The 23,227-nt window shown below is 35.1% G+C and overlaps 1 protein-coding gene across 1 annotated transcript in view; it reads right to left on the reverse strand.

The window, feature by feature from the left end:
* Positions 1-23,227, reverse strand: part of LOC131572874 (metabotropic glutamate receptor 8) — a 305,043-nt gene that overhangs the window by 107,374 nt on the left and 174,442 nt on the right. The window contains exon 6 of the mRNA XM_058826282.1: positions 12,618-12,818. Coding sequence (XP_058682265.1) covers positions 12,618-12,818 — 201 coding nt within the window. The remainder of the gene's footprint in view (positions 1-12,617; positions 12,819-23,227) is intronic.

Raw genomic sequence — 23,227 nt, forward strand, 5'->3', positions numbered from 1 at the left:
AGATTAATACCTCTCTGCAAAGTAGTGTTATTATATGACATTTGCACATATTCTGCAATTTTTTCTTTTTATTTGGTAGCCACCTTTCAGGTGATTTATAATAGACTTATCACTTTATTCCTAGCTTCTATTCTCCAGCTTATATTTTCTCAAAAAAAACCAGAATAATATTTCAGATCTCTGACCTGTTTTTGGAAATAGATAACTAAAACTCACAGAGTTTTATAGATTTTCTCTTGTCTTTGGAGGCATCTATACAGAGCAATTCATCTGGCATATTTTAGAGAATTAAATGATGAGGCAAACAATGCTCCACTAAATGACTTTCTCACCATTCACTCTAACAGCTCTGTAATCAACTAGTTCATGTGTAAGCAGCTGCACTCATCACATTTATTGTGAAACTAACTGAATTCTATTCCTACATTGTTTGGCTATTTGAATATCTAAAGTCTCTATGTTCCTGTATTATTCCAGTTCTTTACTTGTCCCCTCTTCTTCACTATCTATTGCATGACACACGCAAAATAAGGCAAACCCAATACATCATGGTAGTTTTGCTATGACCTTTTACAATGCTAAGAAAAGCTGCAAGCTGCACCTTTTATCACCTACATCATCATGTGTCTGTCCTGTTTCTGTTATTTCTCATGGGAAAAAAAAAAAAAAAGCAATACCATATAAGTATTTCTTGTCTCTAATCTATGTCCTGTTCAATATTTGTAGTGTGTCAATCTGCTGAAGTTATAAGCCCTTCTGTTTTTCTGTGCCTAACCTTATTACTTTCCATTTCCTAGCAGCAAATCATATGGTTCAGGCACAGGCTTGTGACCCTCTTCTATAGGAGTCATGTTCATTTGTTTTCACCCTCAGTGCTTTTTCCCCAGTCTTCTATTATTGTCAGGTTTCATCTTCCTTCAACATTTCCTTACACAGAAACCCTCTTGTTACATATCTGTCCAGCAATTCATACCAAGATGTGTGCTCATACCTATTTAATACTCCATTAGAAACCATTATCAAGTCAGGACCATGAAGATAAAAGATTTACATTTTCAGAATTTTTTTTTAATTTATCTGGTTGTTATTGATTCTGACGGAGGGATCTCTGAGGGAGGACAAAGAAGCAATTGTAGCACTAGCAAGGAAGAAAATCTAAGAGAATTTATAGCCATCTTTACAACTTTAGAAGTGGCAGAAGGACATAAAAAATCAAGAAAATAAAGGCAGATAGAATGTATTAATTTTTCATATATGATCCTTAATAAAAGATCTATATGTGATCTCTGAAGACACTGAACCCCATGAGAATTATTCCCTTTTTTGATCACCTCCCATCTAGCCACTGTACATCGACATTTATAAGGTCTGTGATGTCAGAGACTCCAAGGGCTTCACAATCTGAAAATCATTTACATAAAATAGGATGACATTTTTACAAGACAAGGAACAACAGCAAGGGCTGGACTCCTGATTACTGTTTAGTGACCATTTAGTGAGTTGAATTTAATTATCTAAGAACTGTCCATGTGGCACCAATTTGCATCTCTAAGTTACAGAAGCACCAGCACTTACACTCCCCTTTTCAGGGGATCCTTAGCCCAACCAGTGAGGCACAGAGCTTCTTCTTCACCCACACTGCAGCTTGGATCCAAGAGGGAGAGGCACACTTATGTTTTGCCTATTTCCCTGATCTGAGTTGCCCCCTCTGGACAGAAATCAAGCGAAAAGCAGCTACAAACTGACAGGGATCCTGGATGCTGAGGGAGGCAACTCTCAGCTCTGCTGCCATGGCAGTGCCCTGGCACAAGAGAGCCCTGCCCAAACACAACAGCCAGTTTTGTCTATGTACCACACAATAATTCACTGAAGCACTATAACTAAACCACACCTTATCCCTTCATATTTGCTGTGCAAACTGATGTATGCATTAGGAACTTGAATCAGCTACTTGGGTTTAGGAACGTCTGCTTGAACATTATTTTCTTTATTTTAAACATTATTCAGAATTTTCTGTTTCACTATACAAGGCTTAGAAGAACTCACTTATTAAAACAAGAAACTTTATTAAAATCATCTGGGTTTTATGCCCGGGTAAGAAAGAAACCTTGCCTAAGCATATTGTGCTTAAACAATATCCCTTGCTGGTAAGAAATGGTGAAAGTGACAAGCAGAAAAAAATTATCAGTGTTTGAGCTGTAATTAGTCCATGCATAAAAGAGGATCAATACAACAATTTGTAACTATCAAAAGCTGGAGCCTTTAAAAGCCAGCTGGCTTGGCAGAAACCTTCCCATAGTGGCTGTATGTCAATATATGGATTATTTTCAAGCACCTTTAGTTGTTTTTCTCTAACATGATAAGCGGTGGACTCTAATATCCTGAGGCTTTCTCTTCAGATCTCTGGGTAGGACTTGGAAGAACCACACCAGAGACTGCACTAAATAAGCCTTTCAAGTTTGCACAGTCTGGCATGTTTTGAGGAGTCTAACTGCCCTGTAGCTGCATATCCTGCATGCAGATGATGACTTGAGGTTCCATATATCATTTTTGCCTTCCCTTAAAGTGCATAATAATCATCTCTAAAAAGTGGGACACAGCTACCATAACTGGCCATATTATGAGTTGTGACTTGATGCTACCTAGGGATATATTTATAAAATGTGATTATGTGTGACACAGGAACACTGCCAATACATTTTTGTCTCTCAAATCAGGATCAAGCTATATTGGAGCAAGTCCAGGGTAGCCCTTGGGTAGCTGAAGAATTACACAGGAAAACCAAACATTGATCCAGCTGGAGCTCAGGGTGAACAATAACGCGTCTTCTGTGATTGGATCTGTTTCCTTGGCCTTACAGTCTAAAGAAAGAAATCTATTACTTAGGTCTTCATAAGATAAAGAATTTTGCAGGTTTTTTTTCATCTTAAAGAGTTTGATGAGTATATGTATGGAAAACCTTGAAAAAAAAAAGAAATTCTGAGCAGGCTGCAGAGTGCAGTACATGTGTGATATATAGCTACTTCCTTTCCACCAAGTCTGTACAAACTCTATCCTCTGCCTGCAACAAGTAAGCACAAACTCCTTTGTCTTTCCACTGAAAACATACAGGGAAATATTAATTTAGTGAATGTCAAGGACTATCTCTTACTGTGAGTTTTAGGGTGATTTTATGATGCTTGTATCACCAACTGTCTATTTTGCTTATGCTAGATATTGAGTTTCATGTTTTTAAGATTATATTTGAGAGTGAAAGGGGTGAGAAGGAAAAGCAGTGGAATTTTTTCCCAGTTGTATTCAAAACCATAGAGACAAGAGCTTCAGCTCTCTCTCTCTCAGTGTGTGTCTCTCCAGCACAGACAGCAGGACAGAGCTCTCCTTTGCTTTTAGTTAGTTTTTAGCTAGCTGAGGCAGAGAAGTTCCCCAGGCTGTGGCTTTTCTTCTTCTTGGAACTGTTCAGCCCTGCTCTGGGCTGAAAAGCCAGACAAACACCAGGAGCTCACACCTGGGACCCACTGGGGCCTGGGACATGGAATCTTCCAGCACTGGAGGGACTGATAAGAGATTGAATGAGCCAAGCTACACCCCATGAAAAGAACTTTCTGAATCTGCTATCTCTTCAGAACAATGACAAGTTCAATTGTTGAATATTATTCATCTTCTCACATTTGTGAACACTTTGCTTGAAAAAATAAAAAAAATTTTCCACTTCTCTCAAAGGTTGACCTCCTGAAGTGATTGGGGGAAGGGCCACTTTAATTTGCTGTCTAGAGGAACCCCTTGAAAGTTCCCTCCTTAAATTTTCCTTAAACCAGAACAAATACACTGTGCCCCTCTTCTATTCTTGGAAATAAACATATGTGGCACAGAGCACATCTATAATCAGGATATTTTGTGCTCCTCAGACAGCTCAGGTAACCACTATGTTATTAGGGTGCTTTCCAAGCTCTTAGGAACTATCTTCCTTTATACAGCAAGTGCAAGACCCAAACTAAAAGCCACATCTAAGTGACTAGATGATACACATAATAAAAATAAGTAATTTTAAATGCAAACTTTTTTCTATCTGTTTGCTTGCCAGTTGACCTGGATTTTGGGTTTTCCTATCTTTTTAAGAATCCTTTAAAGCTTTTAAAGTAATGACTTTTTTATAGCTGGTGTCCAGTATGGTAGATGAACACTGGTATTCCAGACCAAATAAAATAAACAATAAATTTTTTGTTGAATATGATATGGTTGAAACTTTATAAATCTAGTTTTGATAAACATAATATTTCTGAGATTTTCTGTATAGAATATAGATTTTTCCTTTTTCCAACTAAACAAACAACAGGTAAAATTCAATATCTACTTTTCAAGGAATATTTGTGCAAACTGATGATGGTGCTCCATTTCAGAATGTGAAATAAAAAGGGTGAGTCAATTCAATTCACTTAAATACTCATGATTTCAGAGTATTCACATTGGCTCATTGGGTTCATTCCTCCAAGCACTGAAAACTTCTAAGCAGCAGTAACTAGACTCAATTTCTCTCTGCTGTGATATTTGAATGTGATTGTGCTTGTAGGACAAGATCACAGATTAAAAATAAAATTATTGCAATCATCCTCTAAGAACATTTTTCCTTAATTAATTTAACTTGAATAGACCCATTTTCTAATTCTTTATTATTTGTTATATTGGTAAATTCTAATTACGAATGTCTTTAGCAACCCTGAATCCTTATTTGCTTTAAGTTAAAACATGTGGGAGAACGTTACAAGAAGATATGTAGTTAGCATATACCTAGAATTGCAAGTACAAAAAAGTACAGGAACAGATATAACATTTTGGGTCCAATCTCTTCAACACAAAACATAATGTGCTATGCGGCACATTATTGGATGCCTTAATCATCATAAATAATAAGAAATACTTCCTTTGCTGGGTTAGAGAAGCTTCTAATATACACTATCTTCCACATACTTAATATTTCATACGATTAGATATGCTCTAACCAGCCACTGAGAAAACCTCTTGCAGCTGAATGCAGAAAACATATAGAAGTATATGAGGGTCTATGGTACCTAAATGCAAATGAACAGGATCTCTCTGGTAGCCTTGAGAGGTACCAGCCTTCCCCAGTTTTATGAATAACAAGACACTTGTATTGGAATTCACCAACTACTGAAACAGGGAAACCAACTGGCCTGTAAGGGATGAACTGAATCCTGTCTCTTTCCCCTTGAATACCTTGCTTGGTTTCCTCAGATTCTTCCTATTTTTGCTGAAGGCCACATCTGGTAACTGGGTCTAACACATCTAACTTGTTCTTGAATCCAGCAATCCTTTGATTACACACCAGAACTTGGTTGATTACTGCTAAGTACATCTCCCTAGAGCACAAAAACTAAACAGTGCCATCTGATGATGTCAGTAATTTTAAAATTATTCTCTCCTCACTCTAATTACTATGCTACAGTATTTAGCCTACATTATTTCACTGCCATTCCTTTTAATATAAAGAATTTTTTATTTTTCTCTTTATATTAGAATGTAAGATTTGTCAAGATAATTTCACTGACAGTGAGCCTCCTAAACAATAATTCTATTTATTGAGTTTATCACTTATAGGAAATTATTAGATAGATCACTTTTTACATAAATTAATTAGAAATGAAGCTTATTTATACTATAAAATGTCATTTACAAAATCCTTTTTTTCCTTTTTTCTTCCATATTCTCTCTAATGTGTCATATTTCACTTTTAAGTAAATGTTGTAGGAAAACAAAAAAGGCTTCTATTATTCAGTTACAGAACTATTAAAACCAATCCATTTCCCCTCACATCTGCCCTGATGGCTTGCAGAACAGTTATGTTACCAAACAGGTCATAAATCAACAAGTGGGAAAATTATAAATTTGTACTAATATTCTCATTTCATTTGATAGATTTCAGAGGAGATTTTAAATTTAAACATTCAAGTTAGGAAGTTTTCCAATGTATTGTTTTCCTCAAAACGTGTGTTAGGCTTTCTTCTTATTAATAAAGGTAAGGATATCTGAAGAGCTGAAAAATGCTGCAGAACTGAAACTGTGACATTTCTTACACAGACTAAAAGGCAAAAAAACACAATTTCTTTGTACTCAGGTACTTTTTTGCTTGGAATGGCAAGGGTTAATTTTTTATACCTCTTTGCTACAGCTTGCAATTTTCACTTGATCATATTAGAAAGGGTATCTCTGGATATCCTTATCTATCAGGAGATGCAAATCAATTTTCATTGAGTAATGAGAGTAAATCCTTTATCACCATCCTTACATATTAATTATTTAAGTACCTTATGAATTAGACCTTGTTTCTCAAAACCCAATTGACCTCAGTCAAGTTCTGCATCATGAATTTTGTATGTGGAGCATATATATTGCTCAATTAATCAGTACTTAAGATCCATCCATAAGCAAAAGCACAGCTACAAATTGCAGTTGCTTTTAGGTTCTACATTCTAATTTCACACAGAGAATTTTCATAATCTCTGATTTTAATCACATGGATTCGTGAGGTACCTCAGGATCTCAGCAGCTCCAAGCTCTGCTTGCTGTGCCTGCTTACATTATGGCCGTGCATTACTTAAATCCATTAAGAATTATTCAGATCACTCTGCAATTTTAGTTTCTTGTACAGCCACCTGGATTCATTCCATTAAAATAATTAGCATGCTGAAGCAGAATTTATTTGAAATCATTCCCTGCTAATTCCCAATAATAAATTAACACTGGTAACAACTCTTTAATTCATTTAACATAAAGGCTCGGGAAACTAGACATCAGGATTTTTTGTTACAAGTGGTGTGCCATAGTCCCCCACACATTTGCAAACAAATCAGACTCCTGCAAAACTATGACAAAAGTACATGAAAATAATTTTGAATTGAATTTTATGAATTCAGGTCTATGTTTGTTTAAACTTTAGCCATGTTTTCAGACATTTCTCTGTACCACCAAGATTTCTAAAATCAGAATTATGACATGTGATGTAGGTGTGACAGAAAAAACATCACAGCTCTTCATAAAATTCCAACAGACATTCCCCCTGCCACTCCCACTCCTGCAGCTGAAAGCTGTATCTATTTTTTTTTTAGCACAGTACAGATTAGTGAAACTAGATTTGCTACCACAGTGAGTCCTAGCCAGGTCAGCAGAGTTCAACCCTTCCCATCTCATTGTTAATCTTATTTGTCCATATCTGATCTACTCATCTGCTATTATCTCACATTATACTTAGACAGTTTTTTGACCCTATCAGAATATGGTACCAGTGGCATCCTATGATCCTAAGTATTTCTGACAGTAAAAACTTCTAATTCATGAGCTGCCTGTAAGAACTCATAACTTGCAAAATAAATGCAAGACATGCTAAATTTAAACCATTTTTAAAAGTTGTTTTTTTTTTTCTCTATGGGTAGTTGTAGACTTGAGAGGAGTAATTTTAAAAACCTGAGTGAGGTGCATAGCACCAGTACATTTTAAGCGGGACGTTTCATTTTATTGTGCTTGATTCCTCAAAAAATGTCAAAACTTATCAGCCTGAAAGTGCACCATTTTAAAGCTTCTGTTTTAATGATAAATAATGATTTGAGAATGCAAATTTTGTACTCAGTGAAAGAATAGAGAGGTGTCAGCCTTCTTGAAGAAAACATTTAAAACAGTCTGAGCTGAATATTAAGTCAGGAGAGTTTTGCATAGATTGATGTCTTAGCAACTTCAAAAGATAGCAGAAGATTAATTTTGTAAACGGCTGATTCCACGATAATGATTCTCTAGAGGGTTCAAAATTCTTTATGAGAAATCTCATTCTTCTGGAGTTTCTTTAAATGTTCTGTATAGATGCTATTTTCTCAGAAAAAAAAAAAAATATTACAATGTAGAGTGATCATTAATTTTTATTTTAGTCGACACCTTATTTTGAGTTAGCCTGCTAGCTTCTGTTCTTTTATTCTCATTCTCTGGTATTATTCTGCCCTTTCAGGATGAAATTTTTTGATGTTCCCTTTTTAAATGGGGTTAATGCTGCAGTGTGTCTCTGTGTGCTCAGCCAAAACTAATCTTTTCTCAAAGGCATTAAATTAACATATCTAAAAAACAAATAACAGCAAGGCTTTCTCATCCACTCAGACTATGAAATTAGTTCCAGAAGGATAAAGTAAAACATTGTAAAGCAGTTTTAGGCAATAATATTTTTCTTTCTTTTGAGTCCAGATGATGTTATAGAATCACAGCAAGATTGAGGTGGGCAGGGAACTCTGGAAATCACCTAAGTTCAACCCCTCTAAGAGCATGCTCAGCTAGAGTAGGCTGCCTGTGTCCAGGCAGGTTTTGAGTGTCTCCAAGGATGGAGATTCCATGATATTTTAAGTAGCCTGTTCCAGTGTTATTGTAGAATTGTGACAAAATCCAAGAAAGCAACATAGTTGCTATACTTTGTCCAGGGAAGACTAAAGAAAAGGTTGCACACTTAGAATATATTTCAAGTATTCATCAGAAGAGTTAAGTGATGTTACAGTGACCTCCTGAATAAGCAGACAGCATTTATCTAAGCATTGATGGCAGAGGGGAGTCAGTGCTTCCACCTATTTTCTGCTCCATTCTCAATAATCCCTGCTTGCATTAAAAAAAAAGTCAAATTACCAAGTATCCCTATTACTCCCCAGGATAAATAGCTCACCAAAGCAAATAAGGTATCTGTTTTCAAGTATGTGAGTAGAGGTCAAATGCTGCCCTTACCTTCATAAGTGTAAAACTCATATTGTAATATCTGTAAATACATTTTGTTACAGAGTTAACATTCATCCCTAAAGTTCTAAAATGTGCAAACTTAAATATAAATACAAATGTATGACTAAAGGTAGGCAAAAACAGCTACCCTACACTACCTATAAAGAGAGTTTGGGAGGAGAGAGAGACACACACAAGAGAGCAGGAAGAGTTTTTTCCCATCCAAGAAATAGCACTGTATGCACACTGCAATTCTTTGCCTGGAAGGAAGCACAAAGATAAATCTTTTTCTTAAAATCAAAACAAAACCACCTTTGAAACACTTCCATCCACTGCAAATGCATGCTCAAGTCCTGTTCCTGTTAAGTGATGAGCACTTATGTTGAATTCAACAGAACACTTCTCACAAAGCACTCAGCACATGCTGGGGTAAAAACTCTTATAGAACACCTACTTGTTTTGTAGACAGAATAATGAAGTTAAATAGAATGAGAATACTAGAGTAATGTGATGGGAGAACATATTGAATCATGACACAATTACACTATTGTGCATATCACCATCTATAAACCTAATTAACAGAAAAACTGTTCTCTTTACAAAACTTTAAATACAAAACAACAGTTTTGCATAAATATCTCATTTGGATACAAAGAGTGATAGGAAAAATCTTTCAAATGCGGCAACTTATTAAAATAAGAGCATCTTAAATGACAATATTCACTTTTTGCCTGGGAAAAAGAAAGATAAATAGAACCATGAAACTTTCAAAAGGTCTAAATATTCATTGATCAAAGAAACAGATGGGCTGGTTATGGTCTACTAGAAGTAATCATCTAGAACCCAAGGTACTAAGTGTGCCATATCTCAGAACACTGCTTTTCTGTTTTCATTTAAAAACTCTTTATATGTACACAGTAATAAACTGTATTAGTTACATGTTAAAAGGTTCTTTTCCTATTAAATTAATTTTAAAATGCCCATTATAAATGAAAACTAATTGAGTCTAGAGACCATTCTTTCCTAGCTCTCCTATGAAAAGCACAGGCAACGGTAAAACATAAATCTATAGTAAGCAGTAACTCATATCTTGTGTACAAATAAATTTATTTCTATTACCAATCAAGTTCTATTCCATTTAAAATCATGATGAACTGTGAGATTTTCTGAATTTAGCATACAAGTGAAAGAATATCTAATCAGAAACAAATGTCTTATCAATCATGTCAGTTCAACGTGTGCTGGTGGTCATGATCACCCTTCAGTCATGAAGGTGTCATGGAATATTACACAGATGAATCCTTCAGGGAAGCAAATCTTCATGATTTGTAAATTAAAATAAAAAAGTAAACAAAAATAAATACTCTTCAAAGTGATTCTTGCAATTAAAAGAAAATCAGTTATTCCAATAAACAAAAGTATGTGTGTTTTCTTACCCTTGTGAAAACCCTCCATAAGACATCCAGAGGTCCTTCACAATACAAATCACACTTTGTGACACGAAAACCACTAAGTTGAATGTGTAAGCATATTAACTGGACTTGAACCTACTTACTACTACATGAGTGAAAAGAGATATACTGAATTAAGTGAGGTGAGAAGTTACTTTAATATGCATAAGGGTAGGATCATGTGGGGAAATTAATACTGAAAAAAAGGAAAAACTGCCTTTCTCAAAGATGCCATTTACTTCTTGATTTTTTTCTTTTTTTTCTTTTACTGTAAATATGATTATATATTTTAATTGACTACTGAGAGAGAATTCTTGAGGATTTTCCACCCCTGTAGATATGTAAAACCTGGTTGGGCATGGTCCTAAACAACCTGATTATGCTGATCCTGAACTAGGCAGAGGGTTGGAGTAGGTGGAGGTCCTTGACAGCTTCAGATGGGCTGTGATCCTGTGACTGCTAGGGTAGAAAAATGGTATCTTGAATGATTAAGAAAGGCAGGGTTTTCCTTTCATTTATCAGTTTATTTTTAATACATGACATTATTACTGATCGAGGCTAGGATGCACATCAAAAGTGAAACACAGCATTACTGTTTACTCCCAGCACAATCTATGTGATTGTAATCTATGTAAAATATTCACCTATCTCAGACACAGCAGTAGTGCTGCCCTGAAGAACAGGAATTTTGGATTAATGGGTAAAGGCAAAGTGTTTAAGACAATCTTCTTATGCCTCTGAATGCATAACTAAGAAAATAAAACATTTGGGCATATAGCACACCCAAAAAATTGGTACACTGGTGCATAATGGGGAATAGCCTAGTACAAGGAATATTTAACATATCCCATGGGAAAGGAAGCTAACCTCAAATAAATGTTTCTTTTTCCTTCCTTCTTTTTTTCCCCTCTTTCTCAGTAAATCACTTTTTCAAAATCAAATACATTTTCATTAGTGTCCAGAGTGCTTTCATCTCCATTTATTGCCATACTTAGAACCAGCAACAGAAATTATGACAGGTATTGATGAAATATAATTATCTAGGGAGTGGAAGCTTTCATATAAAAAACGTACAGCTTATCTTATTATGCTAAACTTTCATGCTCACCAAATGAAAATAGATCACTTTGTGCTTTAACAACACAGACCCAGAAAAACATCAACTGGAAGTGTAGCTAATTATCACTGCAAACCTTACAATATACTGCCTACTTTTGCCACCATCACAATATTTCCCATTTTCCAGCAACATACTATTTTCCAGGTGTTCTTTAAAATCACTAAAGAATCATTTAGACTTTTAACTTTATATTCTTGGAGGCAGGGATTCCCTTTTCATGAAAATTTCATAGGAAGGGAAAACTGTGAACTATAACCAACATTTGTATCAACCAAATGGTCTGGTGTTATTACTTAAAGCAAAAAAGCTTCCACTCAAAAGTTAAATTCAAAATGACCTTGTGCTTTTTTTCAAAAGTGCTTGCAGCTGAGGTCATTGAAATAAATTGTGATAAAGAGTGATTCTCTCTGCATAGTTAAAGGCACATGTTTTACATGAATTATCACCAAGTAAGGAAAAAAAACCCAACCAGGACAGAGGAAAGTGCATCACTCTATTTCTATGTAAAATAATAGCAAATATTTTCTATAATAATTATGACTTCTAATTAAATAATTTAGGGTTCTGGCAAATTTATTTCACCATCAAATATGAGCTACACATTTCAAATATATATTTATCAATTAATCCTGTTTGTTATTGGCTTCTATTGTTAACAGCATAAGCACCTGTAACTACATTTCCCCAGCAGGCAGATCCCAGCTCCATAGACCATTATGCAGTGTTGTTTAAAAATATATTTTTTAGTTGATTTAAAGCTCATTAAATTTCTGAGTAAAAAAAAATGAAATAGAAAATAAATTGGAACTGCTAGTGAGTGTTTTAATTGAAATTTAAATATGTAAAGTAATTTCAGTATTTGCTTATGTAAGGAAATTATTAATTAATTTCAGAAGGAGATTTTCAAAGGGTATTTTTTAAATTCTTTCTCTTGCAAACACATAAGCAACCACTGTCAAATTATTTTACTCTGTCAATAAGATTGTATGAGTCCTCAATTTGTTTCCATAATAGCAGCTCTTCACTGGAATATTTTGATCGACAGATTTATATTTTTAACATCTGCCTCTTTTGGGAGAAGCTTAATGTTAAGATGAAAAATGTTAAGATGAAAAATACACTGGAGGTTTCAGAGCAGGTAGAAAAACTCACAGTTCTGATTAAATGAGAACTGCTTCTAATCCCGTTTTCCACTGTGCCTTAAAGTATCCTATATTAAGAATAAAACCCAACTTGTCACTTATGGAACATTTAAAGCAGAGTGGGGCAAAAAAAGAGTACATGTAACTTACCATTAAAATTTACTGCCCGGATATAGCTGAGTAGCTCTTTACCGTCAGTTGTGCTCATCCTTGGGCACAGCCCAATATATCCAGGACAGAGATCTTTATGCATGTTGTGCAGGGCATAGGCCATGGAATATACTGCATCAATGACAAACTGAACTTTTCCCTCTTGTTCGTAGGCTGAATCTCTTGCAATTCTTTCTAAGCCTGCAGAAGAAAGAGAAAGAGTTTACTTCTATTTGTGTGTGCATGAGTGTGTACCTGCATGAGCACTTGCATGCAAAAATTCACGCTGGAAAGTAAGTAATTACAGCTGGATTGACAGGTAAAGTTGGGATTCATCTATCCATCACCTAAATAAATAAGACAAGGAAAAATATGGCCATCTGGTTTTGCCTCTAATCATTGCACACTCTGCCAGGTATGTAAACAGTATGTTGATTTCTGGGCTAGGAAAGAGGAGAGAACATTTCATTACAAGAAAAAGATATGTAGATATATGTTTTTCTATAATCCAGGAGAAAAATTCTCTTCTCACCTTATTGATTTTCATTCAAGACTTGTTTATTGTTATTTATAGGACAGTTCTAGAGCAGCCTGACATTCTGTTTTAGATAAATTTAAGGCTATCTTGATTTTTATCCCTGTCTATTGTTTGATAAACATTATTTAAACATCTCAGGGAAAAAAGCTGAATGCTTGCCAAGTGATGTGACCATCTGTTTCCATAGTGAAAAGTGCTTATTCTAAGACATTTTCCTGTATTTACTAGTGAATTATGCTTCACATTGAGAGCCATGTACTCTTCCTACAGGACATTTATCCTTTAGAGGGAACACAGAGCAAATCAATACATCATATAATTTTTATTGTGCAGGAATTGTCCAAATTAATCATCTATGTCCAAGTACAAGGGAAGTTTTGCATTAATAGGTGATATTACTTAGTGGAATTGTTAAAAATAAAGCTCAGAAAAAATATATTTAAAGTAAAGAACCAACATGAAATCCCATGTCCTATATAGAAATTCAGATGCTGATTTCAAAGGCTCAAATCTTCATTTTTCAGGGAAAATATGATCGGTAAATCTTAATATGAAATTTGCCCTGGTGAAATCAACTGCACAATTCCTCTTGCCTCAGTAAACAGAACAATAGACACCTAGGTTATCTACCAGGTTACCAACTCATTCAATTTGAAAATAATCCAATAATATTATTTAAGGTTATTTAGAAATGGGAAAAAAAGTTTATGCATATTTTTTTTAAAAAAAAATTAACTCTCTATCCAGGGAGCATGCTCAGAAGTCTTTCTTCTGTTTGTCTGCTGCATTTCAGTACCTCCATCTTGCGCTACAGTAATAATATATGAACGAATCTTTAATCTGACAAGCAGTAGTGGTTTGTGCTTTAAACACCCCCTGAGCACTGGAAGCGATAGATAGCCTTGAAAAATCATGGTGTGCTGTTATTTCTCCTCAAGCATTAGTTACAGAAAAATAAAATCACTACTTCTTGAAAAGATAAAACCCATTTGAAAAGGAAGGCAGAGATCATTTTTGTGATTTGTACAAGTAGCTTTACAGACACTTTTTAAGACATGCTCACTAATTAATTACAAATAGTGAGTGAATAACACAACTGTACCGCAAATAAATAAACAGGAAAAGTCTCCTTGAACATGCTGAAAATTACACAATTAGTTGCAGTGTATTGCTCAGACATAAAAGAAGACATGAAGGATGGAAAACATGAAGCTTAATTAGTTTACAAATTTACTGACTTTTTCATTTGAGAACTACCTTCCAACAGCAAATGATGGGTAGAGTTCATGCTTTCCACTTTAATTGTTCCTGACTGTGGGACAAGTGAAGGACAGAGTTTACAGAACTGCTGCAGACACAGAGCTGCCAGTAACCTGGATGCACCCTCAGAGCTTCCACATTCTCTAAACAGGATGGTCAGGACAGGAGGAGTTATAAGGAGATCCACTTTTATTGACAAGATAAATGTAATTCCCATCACATAAATGGATATATGTGTATGTTGAGGGGTGGGGAGTTGGTGGAAAAACAGAGTGGAAATATTTTATGTGATAAATTCTAAGTCATAAGACACTAAATGTTGCAAACACTTAAGAAAGTATATTCTACTAAATGACACAGATTTTAAACGGAAAACAAAAGAGTTTTATTCTTCCCTATGTTATACTATAGTTTAAATGCATAAAAACGTTTTTGCATAAATTTCTTCCATGGCATAAGATTTTACATTTACTCTTCACAGATACCTTACTATAAACTAATTTATCATATAAATTATGGAGGAAAAAACTCATTTTTTGGGGACTGAATGTGTTTTTATACATACAAATGGGTAAGGGCAATCACAGAATTATCATATTTAAACTAGTCAAACCCAGAAGGCAATAGGCAAGAGGAATCTGCACTATGCTTAACTAAAAAACACAGCAAATGGAATTATGTGCTCTCTTAACTTTTCATTTTCTTTTTCTGGAATTCTCAAACATCTAAACTAACAATTTATAAGGATGGCAAGAACTCATCAACTTAAATTACACTGCACTCATCTAAGTAGATGTTAATGTATAGCAACAAAATGATGCATATTGTCTAAGCCGTAAGTATGGTCAGCTCCTACAGATATAATATTACTTGAATGAAAGACATGATTATAATTTTTCTTCAGACTTGTATGCCAAGTAATAATTGTTTCATTTATAGCTTGACTCTCATCTCTACAAGGCATGTTTCTACACACACTGGTGACTTGAAGGAACATAAAAATTTGTGCCTCATGAAATAAATGTTTTAATGCTTCCTTAATGACTACTTCAATTTCTTATCATACAGTTTTTCCTTTGGACAAATTGCTTAAAATCTGTCATTTTAAAAAAAAAATGAGAAGATATTCCCAGTTCTCAAACCTGCAGCTGTCAGAGCCATGGTCTGACCATGTGTCAAGAACTGAGACGAGAATCGGGTTCACCAGTTCCTGACTATCTCTTCCTGATCTCCAAAACAATGGAAATCCAGGGAAATGTGCCATGGTGTTTTCCAGCAGGTCTCCCAATCCAACTGTTGAAAAGTGCAAACCTGACATCACCAGGATGTCAAGACTTTGTCCAACCAATGAAGAAATGTGTAGACATAAGTACTAAAGCTTTCATCTTGGGCTTGAGAAGCTCTAGGAGAGCAATGACACTAGCCCAGGAAATGTCAGCTGTTCCTGGATCAATCCATTGGAAACCTCTTTTGGGAACATTGAAACAATCCACAGGAATGATCCCATAAAGCCTGTAAAAGTGAAAGAGCTGCTACAGGTAGTCTTGCAACTCCTGAGAAAGAGTGACAAGCTGGACTGTTGCTGGAGGTATTGCCTCCATGCCTGCACATCACTTCCCCTTTTCATCCTGTATTTCTTATGCTGCAGGAAAAAATGTGTATCCTGTTCAGGATGGTGTAACTCAGCTATGACAGGGAAAGATAAGGAGCATTGTGGTAGGAAGGTGAGATGGATCTAAGTGGATAGGAATGTGACTGGGGCTACTAGTTTGAGGGGGAAGAAGGTGAAGCAGGTGGTATTGTCAATTCCATGAATTTGGAATCATGAGATTTTGGATGTCTAGTAAAATATTTTTATTTCATAGTTGCAATTCACATTTTTTACTTACTGCTAAATTATTTATCCCCATTACTTGGCTCTCAAGATAGTTTTACTTAAGATGCACTTGGAAGCAAACAAAGTCGAAGATAAATATTACGTTCAATTGATTGTTCCTGTGGGCCAATCCCAATCACAACTCAAACACAGTAATTTGGTCCCTCACTCTTCAGCTCAGGCATGATGATCCTCTGTTTGTCAGAACTGGTTAGAACTCCCCACCTTTGCAGCAAGTTTTTTCCACAGAAAGCCAGCATTTGTAACTAAGCCATTTCAGCAGGCTCAGCAGGAAGCACCAGGAGCATATGTTGCTCCTATTGAAGTCTTCCCGATTATTCAGCTGTTTTCCTCACACATTATAGAGTTTGATCTCTCTGAACAAATAATGCAGATCATCATCTTCTGTTACTGAAACTTAAGGGCATGATATATGTTTATGGTGGGGGAGCTGAGTTTTCTAATAGCTGTATGGTAGCAGTGATGCATGAGTTAGTTTGCAGAGAGCATCACAAAACCTGCGGCTTCTCTGTAATAGTGTGATATCAGTTTAGGAAGCAATTCAAAGAGGAAGCCAAGGATTAGATCAATTTTCTCTGCCATTTCAAAAAAGAAAATTGAGAATGTAGAAGCAGAGACAGTGAAATGAAGCAGTTTAACTATCTGCTGTTCTCCAGCAACTGATGGATGTGGATTTGTGATTTAGTGAATTGTCCCTTGATGCAATTTTTTGGGGGTTATGCCTCTTTACAATGATTCACAAAAACCCCAGCAAAACAAAATAAAAAATAAAAAAAACCTACAGGACAGCAAGACCAATTAGAAAAAGTCTGAGAAGAAAAGTTTTTCAATTCCTAGAAGTAAACAGATATTTTTAAAAATTTCCTATTCAAAACTCAACTGAAACTTCACATATTTTAACATATTTCAAACACTTTTAAAATAAAAAAAAATAACAAAAAAAATATTTCACATTACATAAATATGCTCCAATAATTTCAACACCACCATAAATGAAAAACTAACTTTTCTTTTTGCTTCATCCTGTAACTGAAGCATCAAAAAAATTCTTGGCCCACAACATTTTTCATTGGACATATCATAATCTTTTTGCTGACTTTCACAGAAAATAGGACACTTGTTTCAGCAAAACACTTCTAACAAAGGCACAGTAATATGTACCAAAGTGGAATTAAACCATTTCCATAGTTATATTATAGTGTTTTGCTCCTGTTTCTACATGTGACATTTACTGATGTTTTCTCTTAGAAAAGCAAACTAAGGTTGCATTGCTAAAAGAAGATTCTCTATTTTCTCATTTATTTACTTTGAGAGAGACCCTAACAACAGTTTGAATGTTGTTAATCGGAGTGAAAAATTTTCCTTTTCCTAATTAATGCCTTAATATTGCTTAATTATAGCTCCTTCAAACAGTGTACAGAGTTGGAAAACACAGGCACTTAGAATTCTCATACATTTAAAAAACAAGTCTGCTACATCCAACAGTGAGAATTTTGTGTAAATTATCTTGCTGAGCCAAGATTTGTTATGATGAATATGATAAGCTAAACACTAATGCCTGCACTAAAATAAGGAGACACCATAGGATATATTGTCTCCTTAGCCAGCCACACTAAGAACCATGCATTTAAAATAATACAGTGGAATAAGCAATATTTCTTTAAGGCACATGACTAGTCGGTATCTATGTAATTGCCCATGTTGGAACATAATATTTAGTGTGAATAGAATAGAATACTGGGTATAACATTTTCAAAAGTTATATTTCTAGTTATAAAAATTTTGTGACTTTGAAACTACATAAACAGAGATCTGTTCACCTATACTGGTTCACTTTCTGACTAAAATGTGTCTGACAACCTGAGAGCAGAAAATACCTGCAGAAAAGGAGAAAGACACTTTGGAAGTTTAAATAAAAGGGAGAGAGACTATCATTACTAAGCAAGGATGCAGAGTAATTCATAAATCTGACATCACAGTAGGTTTCATTAGTTTTGTCCAGCTTTTAAGCCACAGAACAAACCACAGCCAACTTTCACAAATTCTGTATAATATTTGCATGTATTCTGAAGGTTCCCTAACTATTTACATGGTCATTTAAATAACACTCATTCCCCTCTTGCTTCTTCTGTTTTTATGGTAGGAAAGACACCGAAATCAGAGATTTATTCGTTTTGCTCGACTCTTACACTTCTGCAAATTTCATACCATATATCAGTTAGAAGTATTTGGGATCCATTATCTCTTTCATTCCTCTATACTTCTATTTTTAGTAACATTAGACAGTTTCTATTAACGTTAGACAATTGTTTCTATCTTATTATAGTTAAGATAGAAATGTAACACTTTTTAAAATCCTCTTTCTATATCTATTTTTCTTTACTTGTAAAAGTAAAAATTGAATGCACAAGGTCAACATATATAGTCATCACATATAAGACTTTACTGTACATATATCAGTATATAGTAACACATTAAATTAGGTTTCAAATCTAAAATGTTTGGGTTTACCATTAACATTCTTTAAATTCTAAGTAAAAATAGGGAATTTCAACCTCAAAATTTTTCAGCTTGATTTGTGAATATGAAATGTTACTTCACTGATTTTTCTCCAAATCGAAGGAGTTTAGAAAAAATGCTTTAAATATAAAAAGAGATGCATTTTTCATAATGAAACCATGTCAAAAGTTTTAGTTTTGTTATTTCTGAACAAAATAACATTAAGATAAAGGAAAAAACTTGCTTAGTGTTCGCTAACACAAAGATCTAAGGATTACCTTAGCGAAAACAGTTTAAATGTTGTTCAAACTTTAGGTGCTTTATTTCTCCCTCAGAATAATGTCAGTATTAGTGTTAGCATGAAGAGGCAACCAAATATTTTTGATGAATTTCTCAAGTTTGAGACTCATAATATCTCGAGGTAAGTATGTAGATAGGATCTACATTTTTCTAACATAAATTACCCATGGGAATTTCCAGCTGTGGAAGAAACTGCCAGTGTAGCTAGACCAGGCACATAGGTTAAAATAACCATTTTAAAACCCCACAGGCTGCAAGCAATTCTATGCAGACTTCAGTGAATCACTCCAAAGCCTACAGCAAAGGCTATCAGAAAGAGTAAAGATTCAGTAAAAGCAACTGAATTTAATCATTTTCTGCTAGTATTTAAACTCAGAGGACCTTCAGCACATACAGCAATATGTATAAAAATCCTTTTTTCTGCTTTTTTACCCTGAGAGCTTTCAAATGAAAGGTTCAGACAAGCAACTCTGGGAACTTCTGTCTTCAGGAGTATTTTTAGTTGCAAACTCTATTGACATCATGCTTAAGAAAGGACTTTCTTGCAATTAGAAAGCAATTTTTGTAGGCATATCTAGAAAAAGAGGTATCCAAACACATCACTTCCTGAAGCATTTGTGGCCAATATTTGTTATGAGTTTAATTGGAGACTAAGGAGGAAAGCTGCACCAAGTCTTCACCAAAACTATTGCAACATCTAAACTAATAATATTAAATACTACTAAACAGAGGTTTAAGCAACTTTCTTTAGTTTGATGAGAAGCTCCAAAAGAGCAGAACAGTGGAGGTTGCAAACTCTTTGTGGTCAGCTATTTATCAAAGTAGCAGATTGAGATGTTTTTTGTGCCCTTTTCATCACCTGTAGATACTGAAGAAATTTAAGGCATCTTCAGCTGGAGGTCCTTCAATGGAAGGAGCTTTATGTAAGAGTCCCTTTTCTGATTCAGAGTGCTGGTGTGAATTATCATGAAGGTAATGTGGGCTGGATGTCTCTTCTGGCTTGGCCTGAAGTCTGCAAGCTAAGGGGCAGCAACATCCTAACAGAGTCATTTCTGCAATGAACATTTGATAGCTTTTTGATGAAGAGAATTTAAATATAGTTTTGGAATATACTGTGGATTCCCACACCAACTGTGTTTTGATGTCATGATTCACATGAAGTAATGAATAATTTTGGTCACTCCTGAATGGGGGCTTTCATCAGCTCTGTGTATTTGCAGTTAGTCGCTGACGAAGGATGCATCTTGTGCAGCTTTAGCAATCTCACTTTTAACAGTCTAACCTAAAGAAAAGCTTTTTTGTTCCAGCGAAAACACCCTCTCCAAATATAAGCATTTAGGAAAACAAGTTGAAGTGCTTCCCTAACAGACTTTCTTGTGTAACTAGTTTAAACTACATAGTTAACTGGTAGAGAACTAGGGTTGTGCTAGTTAAAAACAGTATCTCACATACTATCTGCTGTTTAGTCTGATGCTATGAGAATAAGAAAAAATGAAGTTGTTCTGTTTTCCTACAATTGTTGCAAGGACTGACTATAGCTATATGTCACATTTGAATTCATTTACACGACTCCATGCTACTGCTAAGGAGACAAATATGCAAAAAAAATCAGGACCAATTCAATAAAAACCAATGAAAAATGAAAATAAAAGATTAATTAAGAGCAAAGCATGATTGTCTTAACTTTATATAGCAGTGATAGTAAAAATCTAGGGGTGAAAAGTAGTAAATATTTGTTTCTTCTTTTCTGTCAATTGATTAGTTTTACTGTTTTAAGTTGTATATTGAATATAATTGAGAATTTTTGAGTAGGTGTTTACAAGTTGAAGGGGTGGAATGTCATGGAGTAGCTTTACCTTTAAGACAGCTTGGAGAGTTAAAGAAGTTGAAGCTGTTGGTGGCTGATGAGAGTTTTTCCTCCTGACTAATTATCAGTCATTTCCAAGAATTGACAGCAGTTCTGACCATTAAAAAGTGAATTCAACTTGTAAACACCCCCTTAAAAAGTACACTCAGAGCTCTCTCGCCTTCTTTGGTTTCCGGCTTCTGACAAGGTAACAAGGCTCTGTCTTGGCCTTCCCTCCCCCCCTCCAGGCCGGAACGAGGCCGCAAAGAGGGGGGGGCGGAAAAAAGAAAGCAGAGCTGCTCAGTTACTGCTGCTGCTGGACTGAAACCTGACACCATGAACTCTTGCAGCTTTTCTAAAGCTTTTAATTCTTTTACTACTTGGATAAACATACAAATTATTCTTTCTTCCCAAAAAGACAAAGAAAGAGAGACAATCAGCATGCAGAAGACATCATAGAACCACCAAAAACAGTGAGGAAAAGAGTTAAGGTTAAATAAGAAAGAGGGAATAAAGAGATGCTTACAGCTGAAATATCTTTCTGTTAAAGCTGTGGAGATAGACAATAGTAGTTTAAAAGACTCCTTTAATTCATGACTAGAGTATGGGAAGAATAGAGTGTTCAAAGTGTGGACTTTCGAGAAAAAGAGAGAGTGGTTGTGATACTGTGGGTTGCTGGAAATGGGTAGAGTGAAGATTTTGAACCCTTGGAGGGGCAAGGAGAAAGCTGTTTTCCAGGAAGGCTCACAGAGACAGATGAACAGAACTTCTGCCTTTGAATAACTCATCCTTAAAATGGCATCCCTAGACTCATTGACCCATGCACACCTCGGAGTGATGTGGAATGAGAAAAATGAACTCTAAAAACTCCATAGATTGGCAGAAAGAGACTTCTGTTTCTCTACAAAGACTGATGAAAAGACTCTAGCAAGAACTGAGACTGTTTTTAACCACCAAGGTTCTAAAGTTTTTTGTCTCTATGTTGTTATGTGTACAAAGAAATAGTCAAGTAGTGAGAAGTAAAAGGGTTTTCTGAAAGTTTATTCTGGTGTTCTTATTCTTGTAGTTTGTTAATAAACTGTCTTTATTCCTTTTAAGTTTTAAGCCTGTTTTGCTCTTGTTCTAATCCATATCTCACAGCAAAAAATAAGTAATTTTTTTTAGTTACTGGTTTAAAACCACGACAATTTAATAATGAATCTTCAAATAATTTCACTATAAGTTGCTGGTTGGTTTCAAAGTATCAAACTTCCAAGAGGAAATTTTTAGAGCTAGACAAGATAGAAGTATTCATGACAGAATTTTTATGTGAAAAAAGAGTATTTTTCAGGAAGGAGCAGTGGGAGAATTTTTTCAACTGCAACCAAAAAAGGAACGCAATTAAAGCATACTTTTTACAGCAGAGGAACAACTATGAATTTAAGCATATAAAAGATCCAGTAGTAACATTTTTCAATATTAAGAGCTGAAGAAAATGTTGCATTAACTTTTGCATTTGCCCTATCCACTGTCTCCATCTTCCCTGTCCCATTTTAATGAAACCATTGCACTGCAAGAAGTAGGGCATGATGAGGAAAAGAAATAGATTTCACTTTGTGTAGCCAGTATGAAAGATGCTACATGGTTATAGAAAATTAAATACTCTTTTTGTTTCATATCTTTCTGTATGACAAGAGGTAATTTTTGACAGTCAAAATGGAAAACAGGGTTCAAGAACTTTGTATTGCTATAGGGTATAATTTTATCATGTATTACTGTCAAAGTAAACCTATGTGATTTACTGGAGATGGTGAAATACGATTTTCTTCTACCAGATGTGTAGACAACTGCTAAAACACATGATTTTCCACAGGTAAAATTCTGTAATTTTCCCACTAGTCTAATTAAAGGTGCTTTTTCAGGACCTGATAAAAATAAAAGCACCATCAATTAGAACTAAACAGCTACTTAATGGACTGCTTGATGGCATGAACAGGACACAGACGATTGCCTTCTGGAAGGGGATTTCAGTCTAAAACTGGAAGACAGTTTACCCAGTACTCTTCACACAGCCTAGAAGATAGCTAGTTCTTTAATCACAAACTAATTAGAACTGATTGGCTTCATTGCTAAAATTGCTAAATTAGGGACATTATAGATGCTTGCTCCTGGAGCAGGTTGGCTGTACACACTCCATTGGCAGCACTCCTACAGCTGCACATATCCCATCCTCACCAGGGCAAAACAGTGACAGTAAGCAACATGAAGAAAAGTTCCCTTATGGGCAGTCC

This window comes from Poecile atricapillus, chromosome Z (genome assembly GCF_030490865.1).
Source record: "Poecile atricapillus isolate bPoeAtr1 chromosome Z, bPoeAtr1.hap1, whole genome shotgun sequence".
NCBI lineage: Eukaryota > Metazoa > Chordata > Aves > Passeriformes > Paridae > Poecile > Poecile atricapillus.